Raw genomic sequence first — 24879 nt, 5'->3', positions numbered from 1 at the left:
ACCACAAAAAAATGGGAAAACTTATTGACTCGCATGTAAGTCGAGGGTGGGAAATGCAGCAGCTGCTGGTAAATTTCAAAAATAAAAATAGATGCCAATAAAATTCCATCTGTTGAGGCATCAGTAGGTTAAATGTTTTTGAATATTTATTTCAAAGAAAAACAGTAAACTGGCTCTGTAAGTGGAAAAGAGGGTCAACAAGAACAATGTGGTATCAACAATAACTTTAAAAGTACAAAAACCTTAGCTCAACCAGCAACCAAGCTAAAACACAAGAGTTAAAATCCTTTCACTGAACTGGATTCCTAATCTCATCATCTCAGTATGTCCCAAATGTACCCAATCTAAACTTAAGATTTTAAGAGGGATATTATCAGAAATGGAAGAGAATCTACCAACTTCATTAGCTTCCATTGTAAACAATCCAGGGGATGGGGCATCCCCTTTGGGGGCCAATAACTTTAGGATCCCCTGACCCAAACTTCACTGGAAACCTGGCTGGTGTCATGAAGAGGGGCTCTCCTCTCGATGAGACCAGCCAGGTTTGGTGAAAGTTTCTGTTCAGAGGGTCCAAAGTTATGGACACTGCAAAAGGTGTAGCCCCATCTACTAATAATAGCTGCTACCATTGGTGAAACAATGGGGGAATGGGGGCACTCCCTTTGGGGGTCCATAACTTTGGACCCCCTGAACCAAACTTTTACCAAACTTTGGCTGGTATCATTAGGAGAGTCTTCTGAGGGGTACCACTATGGAAAGTTACCTGGTTGCCTGTTAGTATAAAACTGCACACCCCTGCTGGCCGGCAAAGTAAAAACACAAAAAAATTTAATGACCCGCATATAAGTCGAGGAGAGCTTTTTCAGCATTAAAAATGTGCTGAAAAATTCGACTTATACATGAGTATATACGGTATAATAGTTTCTTAGTTACCTTGTAATTAAGCTTTCTGACATGCTCTTCATATACAATGCTATCCTATGCAGAGTTACTCCAGTCTAAACCCATTGAAATAAATGGGCTTAGACTTGAGTAATTCTCCTTAGGTTTTGGATGATTTGTTATGTGAAAGGAGGAAATGTAGATTCATACAGCAAACCTAGCTAAACTTTTAACTAAACTGCTAGCATTTAAAATATATGTGGAGTTGATAAATCAAATTATTTTCTTGTTTAAAATCTATGAGTAGCACAGAAGCTTTGTTTACTTCTCGTTGCTTACTTAACATAATTTATGATTATACATGACTATATAATTATGGTTTAGACCAACTCATTTGCACATGGGAATGTCAGCGTATTTCTCTATTGTGGGCAGATGTGCGGATTCCGCTTCCCTCACAAACCAAACACACACTTAAATTCATTGGAAAAGAAATGGCCGCAGCCCGGTTTATTAACAAATAATGCATAACTCTTTTGGAAGCTGGGCAGGCATATCAGGGCACATCCTGGTCACCAGGCAGCAAACCGCTGAACCTGGTCACTGTCAGCTCCACAGCTGACCCCGGGCTCAGAAAATGGTGTTGAGGAAGAAATTCAGGGAAGCAGATAAGTGTGGGAAGCATAGTAAATAGATTACACAGCAACTGAAGACGTTTTCAAAATGTTCCAGCCAGAGAATTGTAAGAGGATTAAATTAAAATGTTTTTAGGCTGGAAATAAAACATTTGGGTATAAAAACATTATGGCACTCCATGGAGGAAACATTTTATTTCCTGCCTAACAACATTGTGCGGAAGGGACCTCTGACAGGCCGGCCGTGTGGTAGGGGGAAACCCCACATGCTCTCAGGGAATAAAAACACACAAAAGCAGCACTACCTCCTCTCTCTCTTCTCTTTGTATTCCCAGCTTTCATTCTTTTTTAAAAAGTAAGTAGCTAGCCCTATTGTTCAGAAGCCAAGCTGGGACTTCAGAGATGAATTAATTGCTGATTGCTGGTGGCAGGCAGAGGGAATAGCCACCTCACAGAATCTCCCCAGGCAGCCAAGCCTTGCTAATGTCCATGAACCCACCCACCATTTTCTTGCTGTCAAGGCAGGTTCTGCTGCTTTCAATACTGTTGATGGGGACAATAACTGGAAGGAAGGCCTGCCCCATACAGATCAGTGGAGCAGGCGCCCACCAGGTTTGTCTGGGGCCAGTTTGGTCCTTCCTAAATGTTCAAAGACCATGGAGAAATATCCAGCCTTGGAGATCAGATTTACTTCTGTAGGAAATAATGGCTAGTAGTCCTTACCTGCGGAGATCAGGAAATATACTCAGCTATCAGCTATTAGAATTGCTAGCCTTTTTGACTCCTAAAGGGTTTTTAATTTCGGTAGGAGTAGGCCTGGCCTCTAGAACTTCAGTCATCCTGGATTACTATTGAATGTAACACAGAAAAATTGGGCCCATATCCTGACTACTGACTGAACACTATCCTGTGCCTCTCATGACAGCAGCTTTTTATATTCTGGTTAGAACTAATCTGTATGCACAAATTTTTAAAACAGAAAAAGCTGGTTTATTCTCATGAGCAGTAATGCTTTATATTTAAACAGCATTTCTCATATATCCTTAGGTCATTTCCTAACAACTATTGGGACAAATTTGTGAAGAGAAAGGTAATGCTTTTCTTATTATTGAATTATGTTTTATTTTCAAATTTGATGATCTTAAGTTCCTGAAGAATGCCTGTTATATCTTAATATGTTGATATGGCCAGATTCTTGACACACAATGGCAATGTAGCCATGAGCACAGTGGAAGGCATGTTTCATAATATCAAAAATGCAGAGGCATACCAGGGGAAAATGGTGCCCTGAGACATCCATTTTCCAGGCGTCCCCCCACTATGCCTGGGGCGGGGCCCACGGCAGGAGTCACCCCCGAGCCCTGTCCCCTCCCAGCTGCCAGCGCTGAGCCAGCAGCCAGCAGTCCCTTCTGCCCTCCCTTCTGGGGAGGACAGAAGCAACTGGAAGACTCTGTGCTGGGGCCTTTGCTTGTATAAGCTTGGGGGTGAGGCCACACCCCTGAGGGTTGGTGCCACACCTCCTGAACTTATTTATTTATTTATTATTTATTTTATTTTATTAGACTTTTATACCGCCCCATCAAAGCAAAGGCTCCAGCATGGAACTTTCCAGTTGCTTCTGTCCACCTCAAAGAGGAGGTTAGAAGGGACTACCAGCTGCCGGTTCAGAGCCAACAGTTGTGAGGAGAGAGGTGCTTGGGGGGAGCCGGCAGCTGGGGGGACGAGGTTTTGGGGGGTTTCCTCTGGCTTCCTTGGCCCCGCCATGTTGATGATGACATAGATGGGGCCGAGGGTGCCAGAAGACAAGGCATCAGGATTTCCTGGTCATATGGGGAGGATTTTGCGCCCCCCATATGACCAGATCAGTGGTGCCCAAAGACAGAGTCCCTAGGAAAATACGCCACTGCAAAAAAATGTTCAGATAACTCTTAGGGAAATGAGAACTCATAGACATGACCCCAATATTTCATTCTTCAGCCTTGCTTCTATTCAATGAATGATCATCCTTGTTTATCGAGTGTGACACAATCCAACCAGGAAAACGATGGCCATATCTAATTACTCATGGAAAACTGTTCTGCGCCTCTCATGGCAGCAGCTTTTTATACTCCTGTTGGAACTGATCTGTATGCACAAATTGCTTTTCACAAGGATGTATCATTGGCTACATTGGATATATTCATTGGAGTATATGCTTCCACTTATTCAGCAAAATGTTAAACTTTGTTCCAGGTTTAAGTGGTTTGCTTAGCAAACTGGTAGAATACATGCCTTTGTTAGTATGCATCTGGGAAGGCTGGATATCATGAGGGGAAAATTCACTTCCCAATGCCCAAAGACAATAAACGTTCCCTAAATCTCCTAAGATCTACTTTTCTTCAGTGCTGGTCAGCTTTTCTGTGTGCATGTGCGTGTGTGTCCTTTATGGAGGTTCCCTTTAGTCGTCCCACCTGTTCCACTTCAAAATAAACATTTAACTGAACCAGCTTAGGGAACTGAAGTGACCCCCCTTCCTCTGTCTCTGTTTTACCTCAAGAAACTTTAAAAAAAGCAACTAATAAATTATATAATTTTATTAACAACTTCAGGGGATTAGATTAGGAATTGTCAGCAAAAAAAGGCAGTTTTTACTTATAGATATTAAGTTACTTTCAAAGTTTAGCTCAGATGATAATTGGCTTTTAGAAAAGATGTCAGTTTGTCACAGAGTTCTTAATGCTTGAAAAATATGATAGACTTTCAAGATGTTTCACAGAATATATTCATTCTAGCACCCAGAGACTTATGTGGCAACTCTATTGCCTTGCTAACTATATGAAAAGGAGTATTTTATCACTCACATTGTCCTTTCAAACCTTAGGATTCTCACAGCATTTGAAGTAAATCATCTTATAGAACTAGGAATGGAAATTCTCTCACACACAGGTTAATTTCCTCCGCTGACTTGAAAGTTGTCCCTCTCTGACACAAACTTTTTCTAAGTCAGTTCCCTCAGTTCTTCCCACTGACCAGAAGATTAATTAGCTTTGTTCCAAGAACCTGGGTTAGGAATTCTTCTCTACTTAGAAGTAATGACCCTTCCTGGCCAGAGTTTGGGACTCTTGCTGTTCCAATACTCTGTTCCTGACAAAACCACAGGTCTCTCCCAGACAGTTAGATACATCTGCTCTCTGTGGAACTCAGAGTTGAGCTCCACTCAGTCTTTGTTTGAAGGTCTAAGGTACAGCAGGTGAGTTGCAGGTGGAATAAATGAACCCATCATAGCCCAAGGCCATTTGCATGGTTGGATATCCCATGGTCAGCAAGCACATTGGCTGGGGTGTGCACCTTTGCACGGAGGCACTTTAGTTTTCACTCACCTCCCTTCACTGTGTAGCTATGAAGCCTGGCAGGCATGGGCTCTGTAGCTATGCAGCAGAAAGGTGGGGACTGGAAAAAAAGGGAAGTTCGGCCAAGTAACGCGCTTCCTGGGGCTGCCGTTCGCTCAGCTGTGACTGCAATCCATGTTAAAATAAAATTATTGTAGATAGTTCTATTCTTGAAAACCCTGGGGGGGGGACATGGAGTGTACTTGCATTAGGAGTGGGATCCATTCAAAGTTCCCCCCAACACAGGTTTTATACTGTGTTAACCTGTGTTTATTGGCCCGTGCGGAAGGGGCCAGAGTGCTTCTAAAACTCTGCCCACTCCCATCCTGTCAATTACGCTCTCAGGCTCTGTGAGGGTTTAACACTTTACATTCTGACTTTTCTGTCTTCACCTGCTGCTAGATCTGTCACAGCATTCAGTATGTTTCTTCCTGTTTGTATGTGTTGTGCGTATTTTAATATTTGTGCGTATTTATAATATTAAAGTTATTTAAAGAGAGACAACTACAGTGGTACCTCGAAAATCACCCATAATCTGTCCAGAGATTATCTGCAATTTCCGAAAACAGCGCATGCGCAATGGCATTTGCGTACACGCAACAGCGTTTGCGTACCCTTGGCGGCCGCTGAAAATCGAGGCAGCCGATGATTTTCGAGTGTGGAAATCAGTGCCTGGCAATTGTCAATTACTGAAATTGACGATTATTGAAGGCGTTGATTTTTGAGGTACCACTGTAATACGTTCTATTTTAAAAGTTTGATTTTGATCTCAATTTATAAAATACATACAAATCTAAATTGACAAGGTTACAGATTGTAAATTATTATTTCAATAAGTTATAGTACTTTTTTATAAGCAGCCTGCTGTAACCCAATTAAGCTGATGGCTACTGCTGTTCTGACAGTATATGCTGGTTCTGCTTCTTGTCCAAATGTCAGACTTAAAAAGACCTTATCCTGTGTGCTCCATTACCATATAGCCAGATCACAGGATCAGTGATAAATCAGCTTGTATTTTACTGCTTCTCATTCTGGCTGCAGTACTGGATAACTTGACTAAAAATTAGAGGGAAGGAATGACAGTTGTCTCCATTGTGATCTTCAGGTTATGGATAAATATGGAGAATTCTATGGCAAGGATAGAATTAGTGAATTACTGGGAATGGACAAAGCTGCTCTGGATTTCAGTGATGCTCGAGAAAAAAAGAAACCCAAAAAGGATAGTTCTTTATCAGCTGTGTAAGTTTTTTTCAGTTGATTCAAAAAACTCAAGTATTTGCATTTATTATTAAATAAGTGGGTTTCTCGTAAACTGAAATTATGTCTACTTTTTGTGTGATCAGTACTTCAGTCTACTCTACTACAATAAGTATCTGTCTAACACAGATTTGCCAGCTGGGATTCTCAAGTTCCCCAGGTGGCTAGGTCAGTTGGCCAGGGAGTCAGAATTGCTTTGATTAAGGATCTCTATATAGTGTTAAGTTCTTGAGACAGAGTAGGAATTCTGTTGGTATATCATCCACTCTGCTTTCCAACAGTCTCTGTGCCTGAGGTGGCACAGCTGGTTCAGCATTAACATTAGAGATCCTCAGGCTGCTAGTTCTTAGGGACTTCAATGTCCATGCCAAAACATTACTATCTAGGGACTCAGAACTTCATGGCCATCATGACTTGCATGCGCCTGTACCAAGAACCATTTAGTCTCACCATACAGCTAGCCATAACATGAATTTGGTATTTTGTGCAGCATGTGAGATATCTGATCCAGAAACAGAGAAGATTATCATGGGTAGTTCATTAATGCCTGGTGGAGTTCAGACCAAACACAGCTCAAAGTCTTTGCAACAGTGTGTTAAGACTGCATTTTAAAGCCTGCTCTGTGGTGCTGATGACAGTGACAAAACAGTAAATCTCTGCCACTATTCAAGGCCATTTAACAATTTAACAAACCTTTTGAGGTTGGTAAGATGACTTTTACAAAGTGGACCAAGAAGCAAATAGTGAATTTGCTGAGCAGTTCATTTTAATAATTTGATGGGCATTTTAAAGATAAAATAACTTGCATTAAGTCCAACTTTAATTTCATATTATTTTATTTGTAATGCTTGTAGACACTAATGTAAAACAGGTCACCAGTGGCTTATTTTGGGAAGCAATGGTGGCACCTATGACCAGGACTGGCAGCCCTTTGGTAAAGAGACATTCTTTATAGATTAGATGCAGAATCACTGCCTACTGCATTTGTTTTTTGCAGGCTGAATTCTGTTGATGTAAAGTATCAGATGTGGAAATTAGGAGTTGTTTTCACTGATAATGTAAGTTCATACCATGAAATATAACTTGGATATTTGAAGGGAAGAAATTGTTTATTATCATAAGCTTGATATCAGACTGAAAACCTATCCTGTTTAGGTTCCTTAAGAGGATATGCTACCGTGTGATATATTTACCACACACTTATATTCCCCCTATGTGGAGAAATTTTGATTATTTACTCACTACAGCCTGATTTGTCCTAGTCATTTTTGAAAGGCATGTTTTTTCTTGAATGCATCCCCAACACATTGAGACTATTTACATATAGGAAAATATTTTATTCCATATTAAAATATCCGGCTGTTTTGCTGGTGCTTAAGTTTGCTCATGTCTAGAAAATGGGAACACGGATAGTAATTATGGATGAATAGATCTTCTGCCTGTGTCTCAGTTTTGTTCCATCTTTAATCCAAGGGATTCATTTTGCTAATTGTCTGTCAAATTTCCCAGAACATTTAGGAGTAAAATCTAATAATTGAATACAGAATGCTATTCTCTGTTTTACCAATGTCTATGAAAACCTCAAAAAGATAGAGGGGAAGGTTGGGGGGACAGTATCCCATGAGACAAATTGAAAAGTTGCCAATTTTTAAAATTTATTTGTTCAATTTAATATTTATTTATTTGTTCAATTTAATATAATGCTCACCCCTGAAGGGCTCTTTGAGAACTACCCAGAAATGACAAAGAGAGTTCTAGCAATTGCCAGAAACACTATGATAAGATCACCATAGAGTTTCTGGCACTTGCTACAGCTGCTTGTGTCACTTCGTGATAGCTCTAGGAATAGTCAGGAATTCTACAGTCAGAAAGGCCTTACCTTAAAAAAAATTATCCCCAGGACAGTCACTTCCCTTTGGCCTCAGTTTCTGCCCACTAATCAGCTGGAACATTGGTGGGCTAGGGCTACAATTGGCGAGTGTCCTCAGTTCACAACCAACTTATGACAACCCTATTGGGTTTTATGGCCATCCCATGAAAAATGCAATTGTTCATACCTGCAACACAGAAACAAAAAAATTTCAGGGAGCCATCAAAGCTATCTCTTCATGTGCTTAAAACTACAAAAATATGTTAAAATATGTTTTCTCCTACACAAATCTGTTTTAGAGTGTCCCCCCCCCCCGTGCCCAACACATAAGCCTTGTTTGCTGTTACAATGTGACCAATATCAAATATGTGACCAATATCATTTTTAAAACTTCCAAATCGCCATCAACGGCTTTGGGATTTAAAGAATACATTTGAAAGTATCCTTGGTATGACTTGCCATTTGACTATGCAATCTGAGTTCAGTGAATCACCATTACCATATTACCTTTTTCTAACCTTGTTTTATTCTTTTCCCCCTTAAAAAAAGTCTTTTCTTTACCTGGCTTGGTATATGACCATGTCAATCCTTGGTCACTACAACAACTTTTTCTTTGCTGCTCATCTCCTTGACATAGCAATGGGATTCAAAACACTGCGGACTATACTGTCATCAGTAACCCACAATGGGAAACAGGTAATTCTTTAGAGAAAATGATAATTTATCTATTTATCCATCACACTGTCAACTCTAGGTTTCCCTTGGTATTATGCTATGCTTTTAGTTCAAAGTGTCCTTCCAATAGAAAGTAGAAAGTGGCACTTTAGAGCATAATAGTTAATGCCGCAGATACTTTTGTATCCTAAAAACATTTGCAGAACAAATGGAAGAAATTATGGCATATTTATTCTAAATTTAAAAAGAAAAAAGAAAAGGGGAAAATAACATCCCGTTTCTGATCAGGACAACTCTTCTTGAAATTTTGGGCATTGAAATTTATTGCTGCAATACAATAAGATTCCTGTGTCTGTAGAGAGAACTGAGAATGGGGAGGGGAGGCATATTAAATTTAATAAATAAATAATACAAATATCTGGATCTTCACTTGTTGTCTTGTCATCAATTCCAGTTCTAAAAAGACTATTTACACTTAATTTACAATGTTTTGTTACTCATAATTCACATTTCTTATTACCTTTGTATTTTCAGCTTGTGCTAACAGTGGGATTACTGGCAGTTGTAGTTTACCTATACACTGTAGTCGCATTCAATTTTTTCCGCAAGTTCTACAATAAGAGTGAAGATGGAGATATGCCAGATATGAAATGCGATGATATGCTAACGGTAAATCATATGTGACTTCTGTTCCTTTTCTCCTATTTTGTTTATATATGTCCCACTCATACAGTTAGTATGTTTACTGAAGATTCTAATATTATATACTAAGGAAGACAAAGGATATATTGAAAACTTTCAGGAATTAGACATGGTAAGGAGGTACCAGTATTAAAGAACTGTCAGATCAGAACTTTGACGTATTTGGTTAGTCTTAAAACGAGGAAAGTCATGGTGATGATTTTATATAAGCAGGAAAGGAATCCAGGGAAAAAAACCACCTTCCATCATCAGTAGAGGAAATGCAGCAGAGCAGGCTTTTCATGAGTCTGAGAGAGAAAGGGTGGTCTTGGTTAGCTTTCTGACTCCAGAAATGTAGGGTTGGGAAACTCCTGGAGGTTTGGGGATGGAACCTGGGGAGGACAGGGACTATGGTGGGATACAATGCCAGAGTTCACTTTCCAAAGCATCCATTTTCTTCAGGGGAACTGACCTCTGTAGTCTAGAGATGAGCTGTAACTCCAGGGTAGCCCTACGTCCCTTTGGGAGGTTGGTATCCCTATTCAAGACCTTTGTCCCACACGTTGTTTTGTCCATGAGAATCTCATAACTTCTGAAAGATCTGTGAGGACCTTTTTCATATAGTTTGCTATATCTACAGGGTTTTTTTTAAAAAAACAACAACAACCTGAGATAACAATACTTGATGGACTGTCAGCAACACAAGTAGATGCTGCCCGTTCAGTTTCAATTTCTGTTTCATCTTTTTTCCAACCATAGCAATTTGTCTTTCTTGTATACTGCAGCTAGAGACTTTTGAAAGCTAAGCAAATGTTTTATCTGATTAAGAAACGTGATTCATCTATGGAATACTAGTGTAAGAGTTCTTACCACACCCCCTCAAGCAAAAAAACTGTTCTGCTTTCTTGGCTAACATTCTTTGGTCAGGTAGCATTCTGACACTAGGATAGAAGGACTCTTTCTTCTCTTCTAATTTAAAACTCTTAAATCCTACAGTAAAACAAACAAGAAATTCCTGTTAACAGTGACACCCACTTCTGAAGAATGTCAATTCTTTAATGGTGTTATTTCTTCTTATGTACTTATAGTGCTACATGTTTCACATGTATGTGGGAGTACGTGCTGGTGGAGGAATTGGTGATGAAATTGAAGATCCAGCAGGAGATGAATATGAAATTTATCGAATCATCTTTGATATTACTTTCTTCTTCTTTGTAATTGTTATTCTGCTAGCTATCATACAAGGTACAGTTTTGTAATGTTTTTCTTGTGCTTTTATTTATCATAATCTAAGCCACTCTTTCTGTGTTATGGTCCTGTATAGAGAAAAAGTTTATATAATGTCTGGGAATAGTGCCACTTGTTTCCACAGGTGGCACTGTTTGGAGTCTAGCCTCATGATAGCGCTACTAAGGCATCAACAAAGGAGGCTGAAGCAGAGCCAAGAATAGTCAACCAGGCCCATCTGGTGCCAGCAGCAGCAGCAACCCAGGCACTGAGGCCTGGGGAGGGGTGGGCCTTAGGAAAACAGAGGCAATCCCAGATGGTCTGTAACCTATCCCAGGCAGTCCCAGGGCACAGGTAATGGGTGGGGGGAATGGCAGCAGCAGGAGGCAAGAAAGCTGGCAGCTTTGCAAGAGAAACAAAGGAGAAGAGAGCAATCACCACTCCCCATGCTAGGCCAGGTGTGACTGGTGAAGTGGGAATTAGCAAATGATGGTGAAGGGTGAGGCTAAACAGCCTCTTTACAAAGAGCTCCTATAAGTGAAGACGGAGGGGGGAAAAGAAAAAAGATGTTGAGAAAGTATGAAGCTGGAAGAGGTTGAAAAGAAACATACATTTAAATGCATTTAAACTTACCTAGAGCTCTGCATCTAAAATAAGAGAATCGTGTACTCTGAAATGGCTTTATAAAAATATAGGTGACTTAGCCATATTTTCCAGCAATATATTTCATACTGATTAATTATCAACTTTAGACCAGTTGAGCACAGATCTTTCATTCATTTAGCTAACTAGGATTCAGCCTCTTGGTAATTCACACCTGCTTTTTGGCAATGTTGCTTCATGATTTCTGTCAGTTCAGACTGGATGTCTTTAAAAGCAGAATGTTAGAGGGTGGAGATGACTCACTTCCAGCCAATCACCACGCACAAATGGCTTGGGGGCAGGGCTCACACAGAACTGGTAACCAACACAAATAGAATAGTGGAATTTGGCAGTTGCTTGCTTGAAGAAAACCAGACTGCTTGGCCTATAAGATCTAATGAGACAGGGCTAGCTCGGACCTGGTCAGGGCATCTCAGGTAACCCCAAGGGGGGGGGGATTTTGATCTTTAAGGAGGTGAGAAAATGTCTTTCTACAATCCTTTTAAATAATATTGGGGCTAAAAGGGGAAAAGGGGTCCACTAGGCTATACTTAAACCCAAAAATCTCTCCTTAGTAAAATAAATGTAAAAGTTAATTGCCAGAGTGGAGTATAGGGGTAGAGAAAAAGTAAACATACACAAATGGCTTTTCTCAACAGTCCCTTGCTGCTGAAGAATCGCAGCCAGCTTCTACACAGTTAAGACTTCAGAGCACTGGGTGCAACTTCTACAAAGCCATGAACCCCGGAACATTTTCATTCAGAAGCTAATCATGGCAAGAAAAAGAAAGGGAGAGAGGGGAGACTTACCTGCTGGGACCTCTTGGCTGTTCTTTCTTCAGTGGGGCTTCTTCTCACTGCAGTAGGGAAAGAGCCTGGCAGCCCCAGCAACCTCTTTCCCTCCTACTGTGGTGACTGCCTTTCCCCATCCCCTCTCTCTTCACCCCTTCCAAAGGAGGTGGTGGTTGCAAGAGCAGACTTTGGGCTTCTCCTGTTGCCAAGGAATCAGGGCAGCCTGGAAGGCCTAGTCAAGAAAAAATTGGTGTGGAGAGTCCAAAGGAACCCTGACCCAAACAGAGGGCAAAGGGAGCTGCTGGGAAATGATGGTAGTTAACAACAATAGCAAGCTGAGGAGGCTAAAGTTAATTTCCAGCTTGTGCAATTATCCTCATTATTTCCAAATGGATTTACAAATAAGAAACTAGGAAGTGTGAATAAGGAACAGGAGACCAACTCCAAGCTCCTAACAAGCTTTGGCCTAGTACTGAGCTCTGCTGAGGATGAGTGCAACTTGCACAAAGCCTCCCTCTAAGTCTGAGGAAACTTCCTCCAACTTAAGTTTCTTTTTCTTCAGTGGAAAGTCCTTCAGTCATTTATGCAAGGCAGTCAAGACAAATTGCTTCCGATTTATGGTGACCCTATGAATTAATAATCTCCCGAAAATCCTTTTGTTTATGGCCTTGATCAGCTCTTGCAAACTAAAGCTTCCTTGACTAAGTTAATCCATCTCATACTGGGGCTTCCTCTTTTCCTGCTGCTTTCAAGTTGTTTTAGCTTTAGAGTTCGCTTGTGAAACTTGTTAGTGATAGGATGTTTTGGAAGACATTGATTCATAGGGTTACCATGATCTGAAAATGTCTTGATGGCACTTAACACACAGCATTATTGTCTTTTCCAGGGACTCTTGCTCTCGCTGCGCTTTAGGGAAAAGGTGGCTAGCTTGAAGCAAATCAGAATAGCTTTATGATACTTTAAAGACTAACTGATGCAAGCTTCCAGAAAGAGGAGGAGGATGAAGAGGGAGCTGGTGACACAGGAACAAGGAAAAAGAAAACAAAGGAGGGGTTGGTCTCCTTGATGGCCATCATTAACCCACCAACTGTTTTCTAGAGCCTGTTGTATTTATTCGTATAATAGGCTTTACTGCTCGTGTCATGGGAAACAAGAATTGTGAATAATGAATCAGGAGTTGTGAAAAGAATGTAGCTCCTGGACATCTTCCTGCAAAACATATTTTGGTATTATGACTGAATTCCATGTGTCTTATAGTGACATAGTAAAGAAGAGTGTTTAACGTCAATATACTATGATCTCTCTCCTCTGGTTTTATATATTTACATTGGGAAGCATTGGCATACACACTGGTGCAACAGTAAACTTTTCTATGGAGTTTTGGACCCAGAGTCCTCAGATATGTGCACATGAATGATTAAATAGATCCCTAGGTGTTCTGCACACTTCTTTGTCAGGGGATCTAGATAATAAAAGTAAAATGATATATAATAACAAGAATATTTTTAAAGTATAGTTAGTTTTTTTTAAGTTAGACCTGAACATGATTTTTTTAAAATATAAAACATAGGAGCTGTATTTAAAGTTCATTAATCAGGCCTATAGTTAAGCCAGATACAAAAAAAAAATCTAGGCTATTACCTAACTCTCCTGTAGCTATATTCTAAGGATTCATTGTGTTTCTTTTCTCTGTTGTACCCTATCATGGGGATCCATCACTTTCGGAATAGCCTAAAAAGTTATATCAGTGGGCTGATGAAGCAGCATAACTGATGGAGCAGCATACAAGATGTGTAGGGATCTATAGATATAAATAATATATATATTTTCCTACAGCTTCTCCTTTTTCTCCCTTATTTTCCTGGACTCTGCATTGGTAATTGCCCCTTCTGTTACCATAGAAAATGCCATTATACCACCATTGAAGTTTACACATAATGATTATTTCTGCCGCTTAAATTGTGAATCTGTTTCTAACATTCAGTGAATGTAGCATAGTTTTGGTTGCTGCAGAAAACTAATTAAAACCCAAATAAATAAAGAACTTGTTTCATTGTACATGTAGTGTTTTTGTATCTCAAGGTGCAAAAGTCTTCTGGTCTAACATTACATTTTTAGAGCTCTACATTAGCAGGGCTCTGTCAGACTTTCATGCTTAGATGTTGAAGTATTTCTTTCTTTTAAAACCAGGTTTAATTATTGATGCTTTTGGAGAGTTAAGAGATCAGCAGGAACAAGTTAAAGAAGACATGGAGGTAAAAAGAAAGTCTGCAACTCATTTACAGTCCCTACTATATTTTTGTGAAAAATGTTGATTATCCTGCATAATAGAAAATAAAATATAGGAAATAAATAGCCTTTTACAGGGTAACGTAAAATACTGGTTGCTATTAGAAGTCTGAAGGATGTCCATTGCCTTCCATGCACAAAAATCTCTTTGACTTGTCTGCATGAATTAACCCATTATTTTTAATAATGCTTCTTGTCTAGATCTCAGGTCACGTTGCACCCAAACTAGATCTAAAGATATCTTGAAATTGCTCTCCAAGAGTCAAATACAAAGTTTGGAGGAAGAAGAATGGTGATCAGTGAAGTTATGGAATGCCTCCTTTAAAAGGTCTACCACAATATGCGCAATATAGGACCTTGTCATTTAAGCAGGCTTTTAGTACCGAATTCAAGTAATTTACATGAATTTTAGCACTTTTTCGTTATTGCTTGCAGAGTTCACAAAAAATATGGAGATTTGAAATTTGAACAAACCCATCGAGGCTGGACAGATTCCATGTGGACAGGAATAACTAAAATGTGCCTTTTACATGTCTTCCTATCCCATAAGGAATATATAATCGCATAATTTCACATCAAATAAACAATTACCAGCCAATTAATCTATTTATGACTCAAGAAACATTCTGATACTTAATTCCTGTGACTGTGCAGTTTCAGGCTGCAGGTGGAGAACGGAGCATTTTCTTTCTCACATCAGTATCCCCAGCTATAATAAAGATAGCATTTTAGAGAGAGAATTATATCTTATCCTTTTCCTTGACAAACTAATTTTCTACATGGGAGGGATTTCTAATGTGAAGGAAAATGGTAACTGGCACATTTGGGCAGGGGGTGGATAAGCCTGAACAGGGACGACACAGCTACTTCTGTGCAGCAAAGGATTGTACTGAGTAGGCTTGGTAAATACCCTAAAAATTTGGTACAATTCAGATTTATTTGGGCATAAAATTATCTGTATATCAGAATAAGACAAACAACATATTTGACTATACCTGAATATTCGGGTATATCTGAAAAATTCAGATCCGTTTGAATTTTTTTGTATTTTTGCAGAGTTTGTTCACATTTAGGCCTACAGGGGGGTGTATTTTTAAAGCTAGAGGCACCAAACTTTCAGGGTATAATTCAGAGACTGTTCTGATGATACCACCCATGTTTGGTGAAGTTAGGTTCAGGGGGGCCAAAGTTATAGACCCCCAAAGGGTTATGGATCTCCAAAGTTATGGACCCCGCAAAGGGACCTCCATTGTTTCTAATGGGAGCTAACAGGAGATGGGGCTTCCCCTTTGAGGGTCCATAACTTTGGCCCCCCTGAACCAAACTTCACCAAGCTCAGGTGGTATCATAAGAACAGTCTCTGGGTGATATCCTGAAATTTTGGTGCCGCTAGCTTTAAAAATGCACCCCCTGACAGGCACCCCAAGAAAAGTGCCTTTTGGCGGCCCCAAAAATTGAACCCCCAGAAGCAAAGTTGACCAAGCCTGGATGCTGTTACCAGGAGGGCCTCCTGGAGCCACCTTGAAAGTCTGGTGCCTCTATCTTCAAAAATGGGCAGCCTGCTTACACACTCAAAAATTCCCCATCTTGGGCAAATTTCTTGGTGCCTGTCAGGGGTGCATTTTTTAAAGATAGTGGCACCAAAATTTCAGGATGTCATCCGGAGATTGTTCTGATGATACCACCCAAGTTTGGTGAAGTTTGGGTCAGGGGGGCCAAAGTTATGAACTCTGAAATGGGTAGCCCCATCTCCTGTTAGCTCCCATTGGAAACAATGGGGGATGGGGACACCCCCTTTGGGGTTCCATTACTTTAGCCCTGCTGAACCAAACTTGGGTGGTATAATCAGAACAGTCTCCAAATGATACCCTGAAGTTTTGGTGCTGCTAGCTTTAAACATGCAGGCCAAAATGCAAAAACCCCCCCCCCCCCCAGCCCTTCACCTTGCAGTCAGATATGTTCATATTCAGGCAGGACATATTTGGCCAATTTTTGTCTGAATATGCCAAAATTCTCCCAGATTCAGGTTGAATCTGGTATTTGTTTCATCTGAATCTCCAAGCCTAGTACTGAGTTTTCAGAGTTTGACTGCCCCTTGGATGGTGTTATGTGGTGACATAGTCTTGGTGAATGGTGCATCTTAAAGGCTATTCATTGTGACTGGTGTGTTTGCAACTTCCTTTGCTCCATTCTCTACAGTGAGGACATACTTGGTTTATAATAATAAATTAATAATAAATAATAATTGTAAATATCACTGTTACTTAAAGATGTTGCAGATTCAGTGAAAGATGTATGAAACTGCCTTATAAGAGGCATACTATTGGTTCATTTTGACCACTGTATTGTCAACTGTGATTGGTACCCTGTTTCCCCTAATATAAGACATTCCTGAAAAATAAGACATAGTAGAGGTTTTGCTGAAGCGCAAAATATAAGGCATCCCCCGAAAGTAAGACATAGCAAAGTTTTTGTTTGGAAGCATGCCCGAGGAACAGAACCCAGAAAAATAAGACATCCCCTGAAAATAAGACATAGCGCATCTTGGGGAGCAAAAATTAATATAAGACACTGTCTTATATTCGGGGAAACACGGTAGTTACTTAGCAAGGAATCACACAAAAGCCTTTTAAGGCAAATGAGTTACTCTTCAGGGGCAGTATTAAGGACTGAAGAAAGCCAGAGTGATATAGTGGTTAAGGTGTCAGACTAGGAGCTGGGAAACGCAGGCTTGAATTCCCAGTCTGCCTTGGAAACTTCTTGTGAACTTGGGCCAGTCACTTACTTGTAGCCTAACCCAGGCAAGTATTTGGATGGAATACCAAGAGGCATGACACAGAGGCAGGCAATGGTAATCCCCTTCTGAACATCTCATGCCTTGAAAACTCAACAGGGTTGCCCTAAATCAGCTGTGACTTGATGTAAAAAAAATTAAGGACTGAATATGGGTCCTTCTACATTCAAAGTATTTCTATTATTTAAAAGCTGTAGGCCGCTATGTAAATACGATTTCTGGGGAAAGTAGGTATGAAATTTTGGATTTCAGCACCAACATTGCTCTTTCTTTATTCATGTTTATTTACCAGTATGTTTATTTATACCTAATAACACAGAAAGAAAACAACGTGATTACTATTAATTCTATTCAAGTACTTGGGGGACCTGATGCAATCACTGAAAAAGACCTTTTCCTAATAAAATCTTCAACTTGATCTGAATAGTTTTAAGTGTGTTTTCCTTGAAAGTAGCATGTATTGGTGCAGAGCATATTAATATGTATGCATCTTTATTCTTTTTAGACCAAATGCTTTATCTGTGGGATAGGAAATGATTACTTTGACACAGTGCCCCATGGCTTTGAAACACACACTCTACAGGAACACAACTTGGCTAACTATCTGTAAGTACTTTAATATCACCAAATACTTAACATCATTAAAGGATTTACAAAGCTAATAATTTGAAGCAGAGCCCTTCATAAAAACACAATAGATTGCCATTGGTCATACATAGCGATTTAGACTCATAAATAAGGTCACATTATGGTTCAAGAAGAAATGAAGAAAAGATAAAGAAAAGTAGTGCATTGTGGAAGATTTTCACAGTCACAATCAACTGGCTGTTGTGGGTTTTCTGAGTGTGGCAGTGGAAAAGCCTCCACGTAGCTTTTTTCCCCTAGCAACAGTGTATCCTGGAAATGATAATCCTTTTTTCCAACCTGTACCCATCAACTCCATTTTAAAGAAAAAATTGGCTATTTAAAAATAGGTGATCATGTTTGCCCCCTGTAAATTTTCAAGTACCAAAACAGCTGTGGTGGGGATGTTTTCATGCTTGAAAAAGTGAATTGGGGGAAACCAAGATCGCCTGGTCCTGTTGCATCATTCGGATTGGGCCTTTGCAGTATTTTTAAATGGCCACGTTCTTCTCTAAAGGGGCACCAGTGGCCACAACATCTAGTTTGGTTCTAAATGTGCACAACAGAGACTTCTGATACAGAGGCTCATGCTGTGTGCCATACTTACAGAACTATAGAGCATTTTGGCTGGGATTTAAGTAATGCTGAGAGGGGGGCTGTGATTAGATGATGTTTGGCTGAGGAGAGGTGTTTGGCTGCTGCTGGAGAAGGAGGTGATAGACTGTGGCTGCAGTCAGTATCCTGTGTTATGCCAGGGCTTATGGTCAGGTGTTAGAAGACAGGTATGTTTCCTTTTCCATTGAATGGAAACCTATTGGCTATGACATGGATTTTGCTGGCACAATTTTGTTGCAGGTTCTGGGGGACCTTCCCAGGCTAAGACAGCTTGGAGAACTGACTCTCCTGCCATGCTTCTGGGTTCATCCTTTCCACGTAGATTCACCACCATTACTTGACACCCTTGGCCTGCTGCATTTTTTTGCCACACTCACCCCAGGACTGTGCTGAAAAAGTTGTCATACTTTACCATTTATATATGCTAAAAAGTACCATCTCTGTTAACATAATATCTATTTTGTATGTATCATGAACTCTAATGTATACTCTTCTTTATCTTAGATTTTTTCTGATGTATCTCATTAATAAAGATGAAACAGAGCACACTGGGCAGGTAAGTGAGTATCATATTGAGTAACACACACAGGATGCTTCTGACAATAATGTGAAAATATGTGAAAAATGAACTTGCGTAACTTCAGATCTGTACTTGATTTGTTCTTGAAGAGCAAGTATGGTGTAGTGGTTAAGAGCAGGTAGATTGTAATCTGGAGAACCTGGTTTGATTCCCCACTTCTCCACCTGAGTGGTGGAGGCTTATCTGGTGAACCAGATGTGTTTCCACATTCCTACATTCCTGCTGGGTGACCTTGGACTAGTCACAGTCCTTCACAACACTCTCAGCCCACCTACCTCCCAAGGTGTCTGTTGTGGGGAGAGAAAGGGAAAGGAGCTTGTAAGCCACTTTGAGTCTCCTTACAGGAGAGAAAGGTGGGGTATAAATCCAAACTCCTCCTCCTCCTCCTCCTCTTCTTCCTCCAATAATAATAATAATAATAATAATAATAATAATAATAATAATAATAATAATAATAATAATAATAATAATATGATAGCAAATCAAAGCAAGAAAGTGAAAAACTGGATGGCACCAGGACACCGTAAATTGCATGGCTTCTGGCTCAAATACCTTACCAGTTTGCATCTGACAATGGTCAAGCAGTTCAATGAAGCCATGCAAAATGGTGAAACTGATGAATGGCTAACAACTGGGAAGGCATATTTGATTCAGAAAGATCCAGTCAAAGGAACAACACCTGGAAACTACAGGCCAATAACATGTTTACCCACGATGCTCAAACTGCTCACCGGCATAATAGTAGATAAGATCATGGACTACTTGGAGGAAAATAATATCCTGCTAGTGGAGCAAAAAAAGAAGAAAAGAAGGAGCAGGGGTACAAAAGATCAACTCCTGATAGACAAAATGATAATGGAGAGCTGCAAGAATCGAAGAACGAATCTGCATATGGTCTGGATCGATTACAAGAAGGCACTTGACTCACTGCCCCATAATTGGATCATGAAATGCTTGGAAACAATTGGCATCAGCAAAAACATTCGAGCATTCACTAAAAAAACGATGAGACAGTGGAAAGCTGAACTGACAGTTGGAAATAAAAACTTCGGAACAGTCAATATTAAGTGAGGAATTTTCCAAGGTGATTCACTATCGCCCTTTCTGTTTATCATTGCCATGATCCCATTAACAGTAATTTTAAAGAAAACAAAGTTGGGATATCAAATGGGCAAATACTTGGGAAAAATCTCACATTTGCTGTACATGGATGATTTAAAGCTGTACAGGAAATCAGACATAGAAATCCAGTTACTAGTAAACACAGTCCGAATACTCAGCACAAACATTTCAATGGAATTTGTCCTGGAAAAGTCCGCCACTGTGACAATAAAGAGGGGCAAGATCACTGAGAGTGATGGCATAGAAATGCCTGATGGACAACTCATCAATTGCAACCAAGAGGCACCATATAAATACCTGGGCATTTTACAGCTGAACAGCATCAAGCATAGGCAAGTGAAGTCTGTGGTCAGCAGAGAATACACCCAGAATCAGGAAAATTTTGAAATCTAAATTAAACGGCGGGAATACCATCAAGGCCAACAACATTTGGGCCATACCCGTCATCAGGTACACTGCAGGAATCATCAACTGGACACAGGCTGAGTTGGATGCATTAAATACTCGGAAGCTTATAACAGTGCACCATGCCTTACATCCACACAGTGATACTGATAGATTATACCTTCCCTGGAGATCTGGTGGCAAAAGCTTACTGCAAGTACAGCAAACAGTGGAAGAGGAGGAACATGCACTGGCCAGTTATGTGAAGGAAAGTCAAGAACAGGCATTGATTGAAGTGAAGAACAGACATTTGCTGAAGACCCAGAAAAACCAAACAAGAATACAGAAAAAAAAAATGTGATTAAAATGGACTGGAAAGCTGCAAGTAAGCACAACAAAAGCTCTTGCGGCTTTGGCCAATTTCTAAAGGAGATCAAGGACAAGGTGGACAATGAAAAGACCTGGCTGTGGTTAACAACTGGAAGTCTGAAAAAGGAAATTGAATCCCTGATTTTAGCCACTCAAGAGCAAGGCATTAGAACAAATTCGATCAAGGCCAGAATCGAAAAATCCTCGGATGATGCAAAATGCAGATTGTGCAAAGAAGCTGATGAAACTGTAATGTCCTCAGCTGCTTCAAAAAGATTGCCCAGACTGAGTACAAACAGAGGCACAACTCAGTGGCCAAGATGATCCACTGGCATTTATGCAAGAATTACAACATAAGATCAGCTAAGAACTGGTGGGAACACTGTCTGGAGAAAGTAATGGAAAATGAGAAGGTCAAGCTCCTCTGGGACTTTCAAATCCAAATGGGCAAAGTGTTGAAACACAATACACCAGACATCACTGTGATCAAGGACAAGAAAGTGAGCATCATCGACATAGCAGTCCCTGGTGACAGCAGGGTCATTGAAAAAGAACAGGAGAAGGTCACTAGATACCATGATTTGAAAATCGAGCTTTAGCATCTATGGCACAAACCAGCTGAGGTTGACCCAGTGGTAATTGGCATACTGGGCGCCATTCCGAAAACACTAGGGCAGCACTTGAAACATCTTTGAATTGACAAAATTAACATCTGTCAAATTTAAAAGGCAGCCCTGCTGGGATCCGCACGAATACTACACTGATACATTACAACTTCCTAGGCCTCTGGGTGAGGCTCGAATTGTAATGAAGGCCAACAACCAGCTAAAGATCTGGCAGCTGTGAAATCTACAACAGCAACAACAACAACAACAACAACAACAACAATAATAATAGTATCCACTTCTTTACGTAGTAATATCCCACTCCCATTTCTACTGTGTGTGCTCTGGCATTGTAATTTAACCTTTTGCAAGTAGACACTTGTGGGAACATGGAAGAATTGCCCTCTTTTTTCTTCTTTGCTGACATAAACACTTTGAACCAGTCAGGAAAACTCATGTGTCCATTCTGCACAGCACAGAAAAGACATCTGTGGGACATCTTAAAAAGAGGTGATAGCTTCTTATTTGTTTGTGTGTTTGTTTATTTATTTATTTATTCATTTGTGTGTGTGTGTGTGTGTGTTTGTTTATTAAATTTTTAAACTGCCCACCCCTGAAGGGCTTTGGGTGGTGTACACCAGGCCAAAAACAGTATTGCACACAATAGGCCAAAAATAACATTACACATAATAAAATAAATTAAATTAAGTTAAAAACAATTTACAGAATTCATAAAACCTCTTCTCACTCCACATGCCCAAAAGAAGATGTCCAGGGGACATCTTTAAAAGAGGCAGCTTCTGGTGTGCTTTCCAGGCTGTGAAGGCGTCAGAGGGAAAAAGAAGTTGTTTCCCACCCAACCATTTTGCTCTCTGGTCAGTTTCACCCTCAGCTTGTGCGTGACATTTTGTGTGCTGCTGAATTCTCCCTGCCACTGTTTGCTGAAGGTTGCCCCAGGACGTTTGCTCTGCAGACTTGTATCCTGCGCACCTTTTCAGACCAAAGAGTACACAGTTGTGCTCAGCTTGTCCTGCTGATTCTGGCAAAATATGGTTTTCATTGTTTTTAAAAAATCAATGAACTGTTTGCAAAGATATGCAGGCACAAATCCTAGAATCTTAGCTGCTCGGAAGACCAGTGTACCTCCCATTGAGAAGTATTGGATAGACCTGCCCTTCTTGGATTGACTTCGTTTTTCTGTGCCTTAAGAATGAGACTGATCAGAGAGTGAAACATTGGGCGGGAAACATAAGATGCCTCCTGAGCTCTGCTTTCCACACAGCCAGTCAGGAAATATCTTGCAGGCAGCTTAAGGACAAAAGATACACTTTAAAGCATTTTGAAATAAGATGCCTTTTTTGGCATTTTAGCTGAGTGGAATATGCAGAGTGAAATCAGAAACAAATCTTGTTTTGTATTTCCATCCACATAATCTCAATTATGTTGAAATGACTAGAAGGGTATGAGTATCTATATTCCCACCTAGGACAGCCAATTGTGGCAACTAATTGTAACCAACTAGAGCTGAATCACAAATAGGCTTCACTTGAAACTGAAAAAGGACAGGCAATTAAAACATTTTAAGACTCTTTCATCCATGACAAAATGTATTGTTTGAAAACACACCAAAAATAGTTTATCCTATAATTAAGTTTGGTTTTCTGGTGGTGTTTAAATTTTTTTTAAAGTATGGCTGCAACAATTGTTCATGCGCAAATATTTTTAGTGCAAAAGAAAACGTTGGAACTTGTCAGAAGTTCTGAAACATCAAAACTAAGGCTCATTCCGCACATGCAGAATCATGCACTTTCAAACTGCTTTCAGTGCTCTTTGAAGCTGTGCGGAATAGCAAAAGCCACTTGCAAACAGTTGTGAAAGTGGTTTGAAAACGCATTATTTTGCGTGTGCGGAAGGGACCTAACAAAGCCTTATATGTGATAGCTACTCCCCTAATACATTTTCTTCTGTTTGTTATAGGAATCCTATGTATGGAAAATGTATCAGGAACGATGCTGGGAATTTTTCCCTGCCGGTGATTGCTTTCGAAAGCAGTATGAAGACCAGCTCAACTAAAGACATGGCATCTGGCTCTTGAAAAACTATCCGTACCTTTCCTAACACATTTTTGGGAATGTCTATCTAATTCCCTGGATCTATTAAGCAGTGTGCTGTTTTGAGCACCAAAGCTTTTTTTGATGACTCAGCTGTCCTTTTTTCTTCTGTGTTTGCTTTGAGAACAATGAAAACTTAACAACTCTGGAAAGAAAATAGAAAAAAAAACATCCCACAAAACTAAACTGCATAAATAACACAGACACAGATGTACATACACAGAAAAGATTTGAGACAGCTTTTTTTTCTGAGACTGCCTGATTACTTCCTTAATTAGGAGAACATGTGAGGTAATGTGATAGCCACATTCATTCAGTCTATTTGTTTCATCACCCTGGAAGGAACTCTAATTCACAGAGTACTATAAAGGATTGCTATGGACACTAAGTTGTGGAGAAATAGTGCCTTACTATATGTAGGATGAGCTATGCAGAAGATGAGTGCATGATGACATCTTATCTTTTCATTAATTGTCCTTTCTTCCCAGTTAATATTTATTTTGTCTTCTGGAGCGGCTGGGAAAGGATCTGGCGGTGCACATCTTTTGAATAAGACTATGGCGTGTCTCAGGATAAAAAGTAGTTTTTTTTCCTCGTTAAAGTAAATTCACAGGTTTCTTCCTATATCTTACACTTATTTTGGTAATGCTCTGATACAACACTGCAACTTTATGAAATCTTTGTATGAAAACAAAAAGACTGCAGAAAAAAATGTTAAAGAGAATAATTTCATTGCATGTTTATTATGCAAGTTTAAACAAAAAAGTAACCTTCTGAAGCAAGTTGATCCAACATGAGAATTCATTCATGATAATATTCATAGTAATAAAGTGTTGTGGGCTTTATTGTACATTTGAAACTGGTGTCAACAACCAACCAACTATGTATCTGTTATGAACTTGCCAGTAGTTTTGGTTTATCTTTTCTTTTCCTATTGTTTTTTCTCTTTCTGTTCATTTTGCCATTTGTGATCATTAGTGGATTTAAAATTTTTCTTAGGCCAATTTTTAAAATCAAAAGTGAAGCAATATCCATTCAGGGATCTCATCAGTTGCAACATGAAACACCAATGATGTGTACATCGCTCCAGTTTGAGTCCTTTTTAATTGTAATGCCAGTCTTTACAAATAAAAGGAGAGATTTGGAATGGAAGGAAGGTAGTTTTGATATCACTTGGAGTCTTTCTTATGGAGATTGCCAGTTAATTTCAAAATTAGTGAACCACTTTTTGTCATTTGCTTTCTCTGGAATTGCATCGCAATACTTATCTTTCCACTTCAAACTCACATTGCTGCTTTCACTTAAGAACAGATTGCTTTGCTTACTGTCATTTCACTGTAACAGAAGGGTAATTCCAG

At 39.7% G+C, this 24879-nt stretch overlaps 1 protein-coding gene across 1 annotated transcript in view; it reads left to right on the top strand.

The window, feature by feature from the left end:
• The window catches only part of RYR2 (ryanodine receptor 2), a 464284-nt gene extending 439611 nt beyond the window's left edge, over positions 1 to 24673 (top strand). The window contains exons 97-106 of the mRNA XM_048485659.1: positions 2565 to 2607; positions 5991 to 6124; positions 7140 to 7200; positions 8562 to 8708; positions 9222 to 9356; positions 10457 to 10613; positions 14219 to 14283; positions 17617 to 17717; positions 18855 to 18906; positions 23388 to 24673. Coding sequence (XP_048341616.1) covers positions 2565 to 2607; positions 5991 to 6124; positions 7140 to 7200; positions 8562 to 8708; positions 9222 to 9356; positions 10457 to 10613; positions 14219 to 14283; positions 17617 to 17717; positions 18855 to 18906; positions 23388 to 23483 — 991 coding nt within the window. The 3' untranslated portion in view covers positions 23484 to 24673. The remainder of the gene's footprint in view (positions 1 to 2564; positions 2608 to 5990; positions 6125 to 7139; positions 7201 to 8561; positions 8709 to 9221; positions 9357 to 10456; positions 10614 to 14218; positions 14284 to 17616; positions 17718 to 18854; positions 18907 to 23387) is intronic.
• The last annotated feature ends 206 nt before the right edge of the window (positions 24674 to 24879 follow it).

Source organism: Sphaerodactylus townsendi, linkage group LG01 (genome assembly GCF_021028975.2).
Source record: "Sphaerodactylus townsendi isolate TG3544 linkage group LG01, MPM_Stown_v2.3, whole genome shotgun sequence".
NCBI lineage: Eukaryota > Metazoa > Chordata > Lepidosauria > Squamata > Sphaerodactylidae > Sphaerodactylus > Sphaerodactylus townsendi.
The sequence above is the reverse complement of the archived record's forward strand: the minus strand, read 5'-3'. Positions and strand labels throughout refer to the sequence as shown.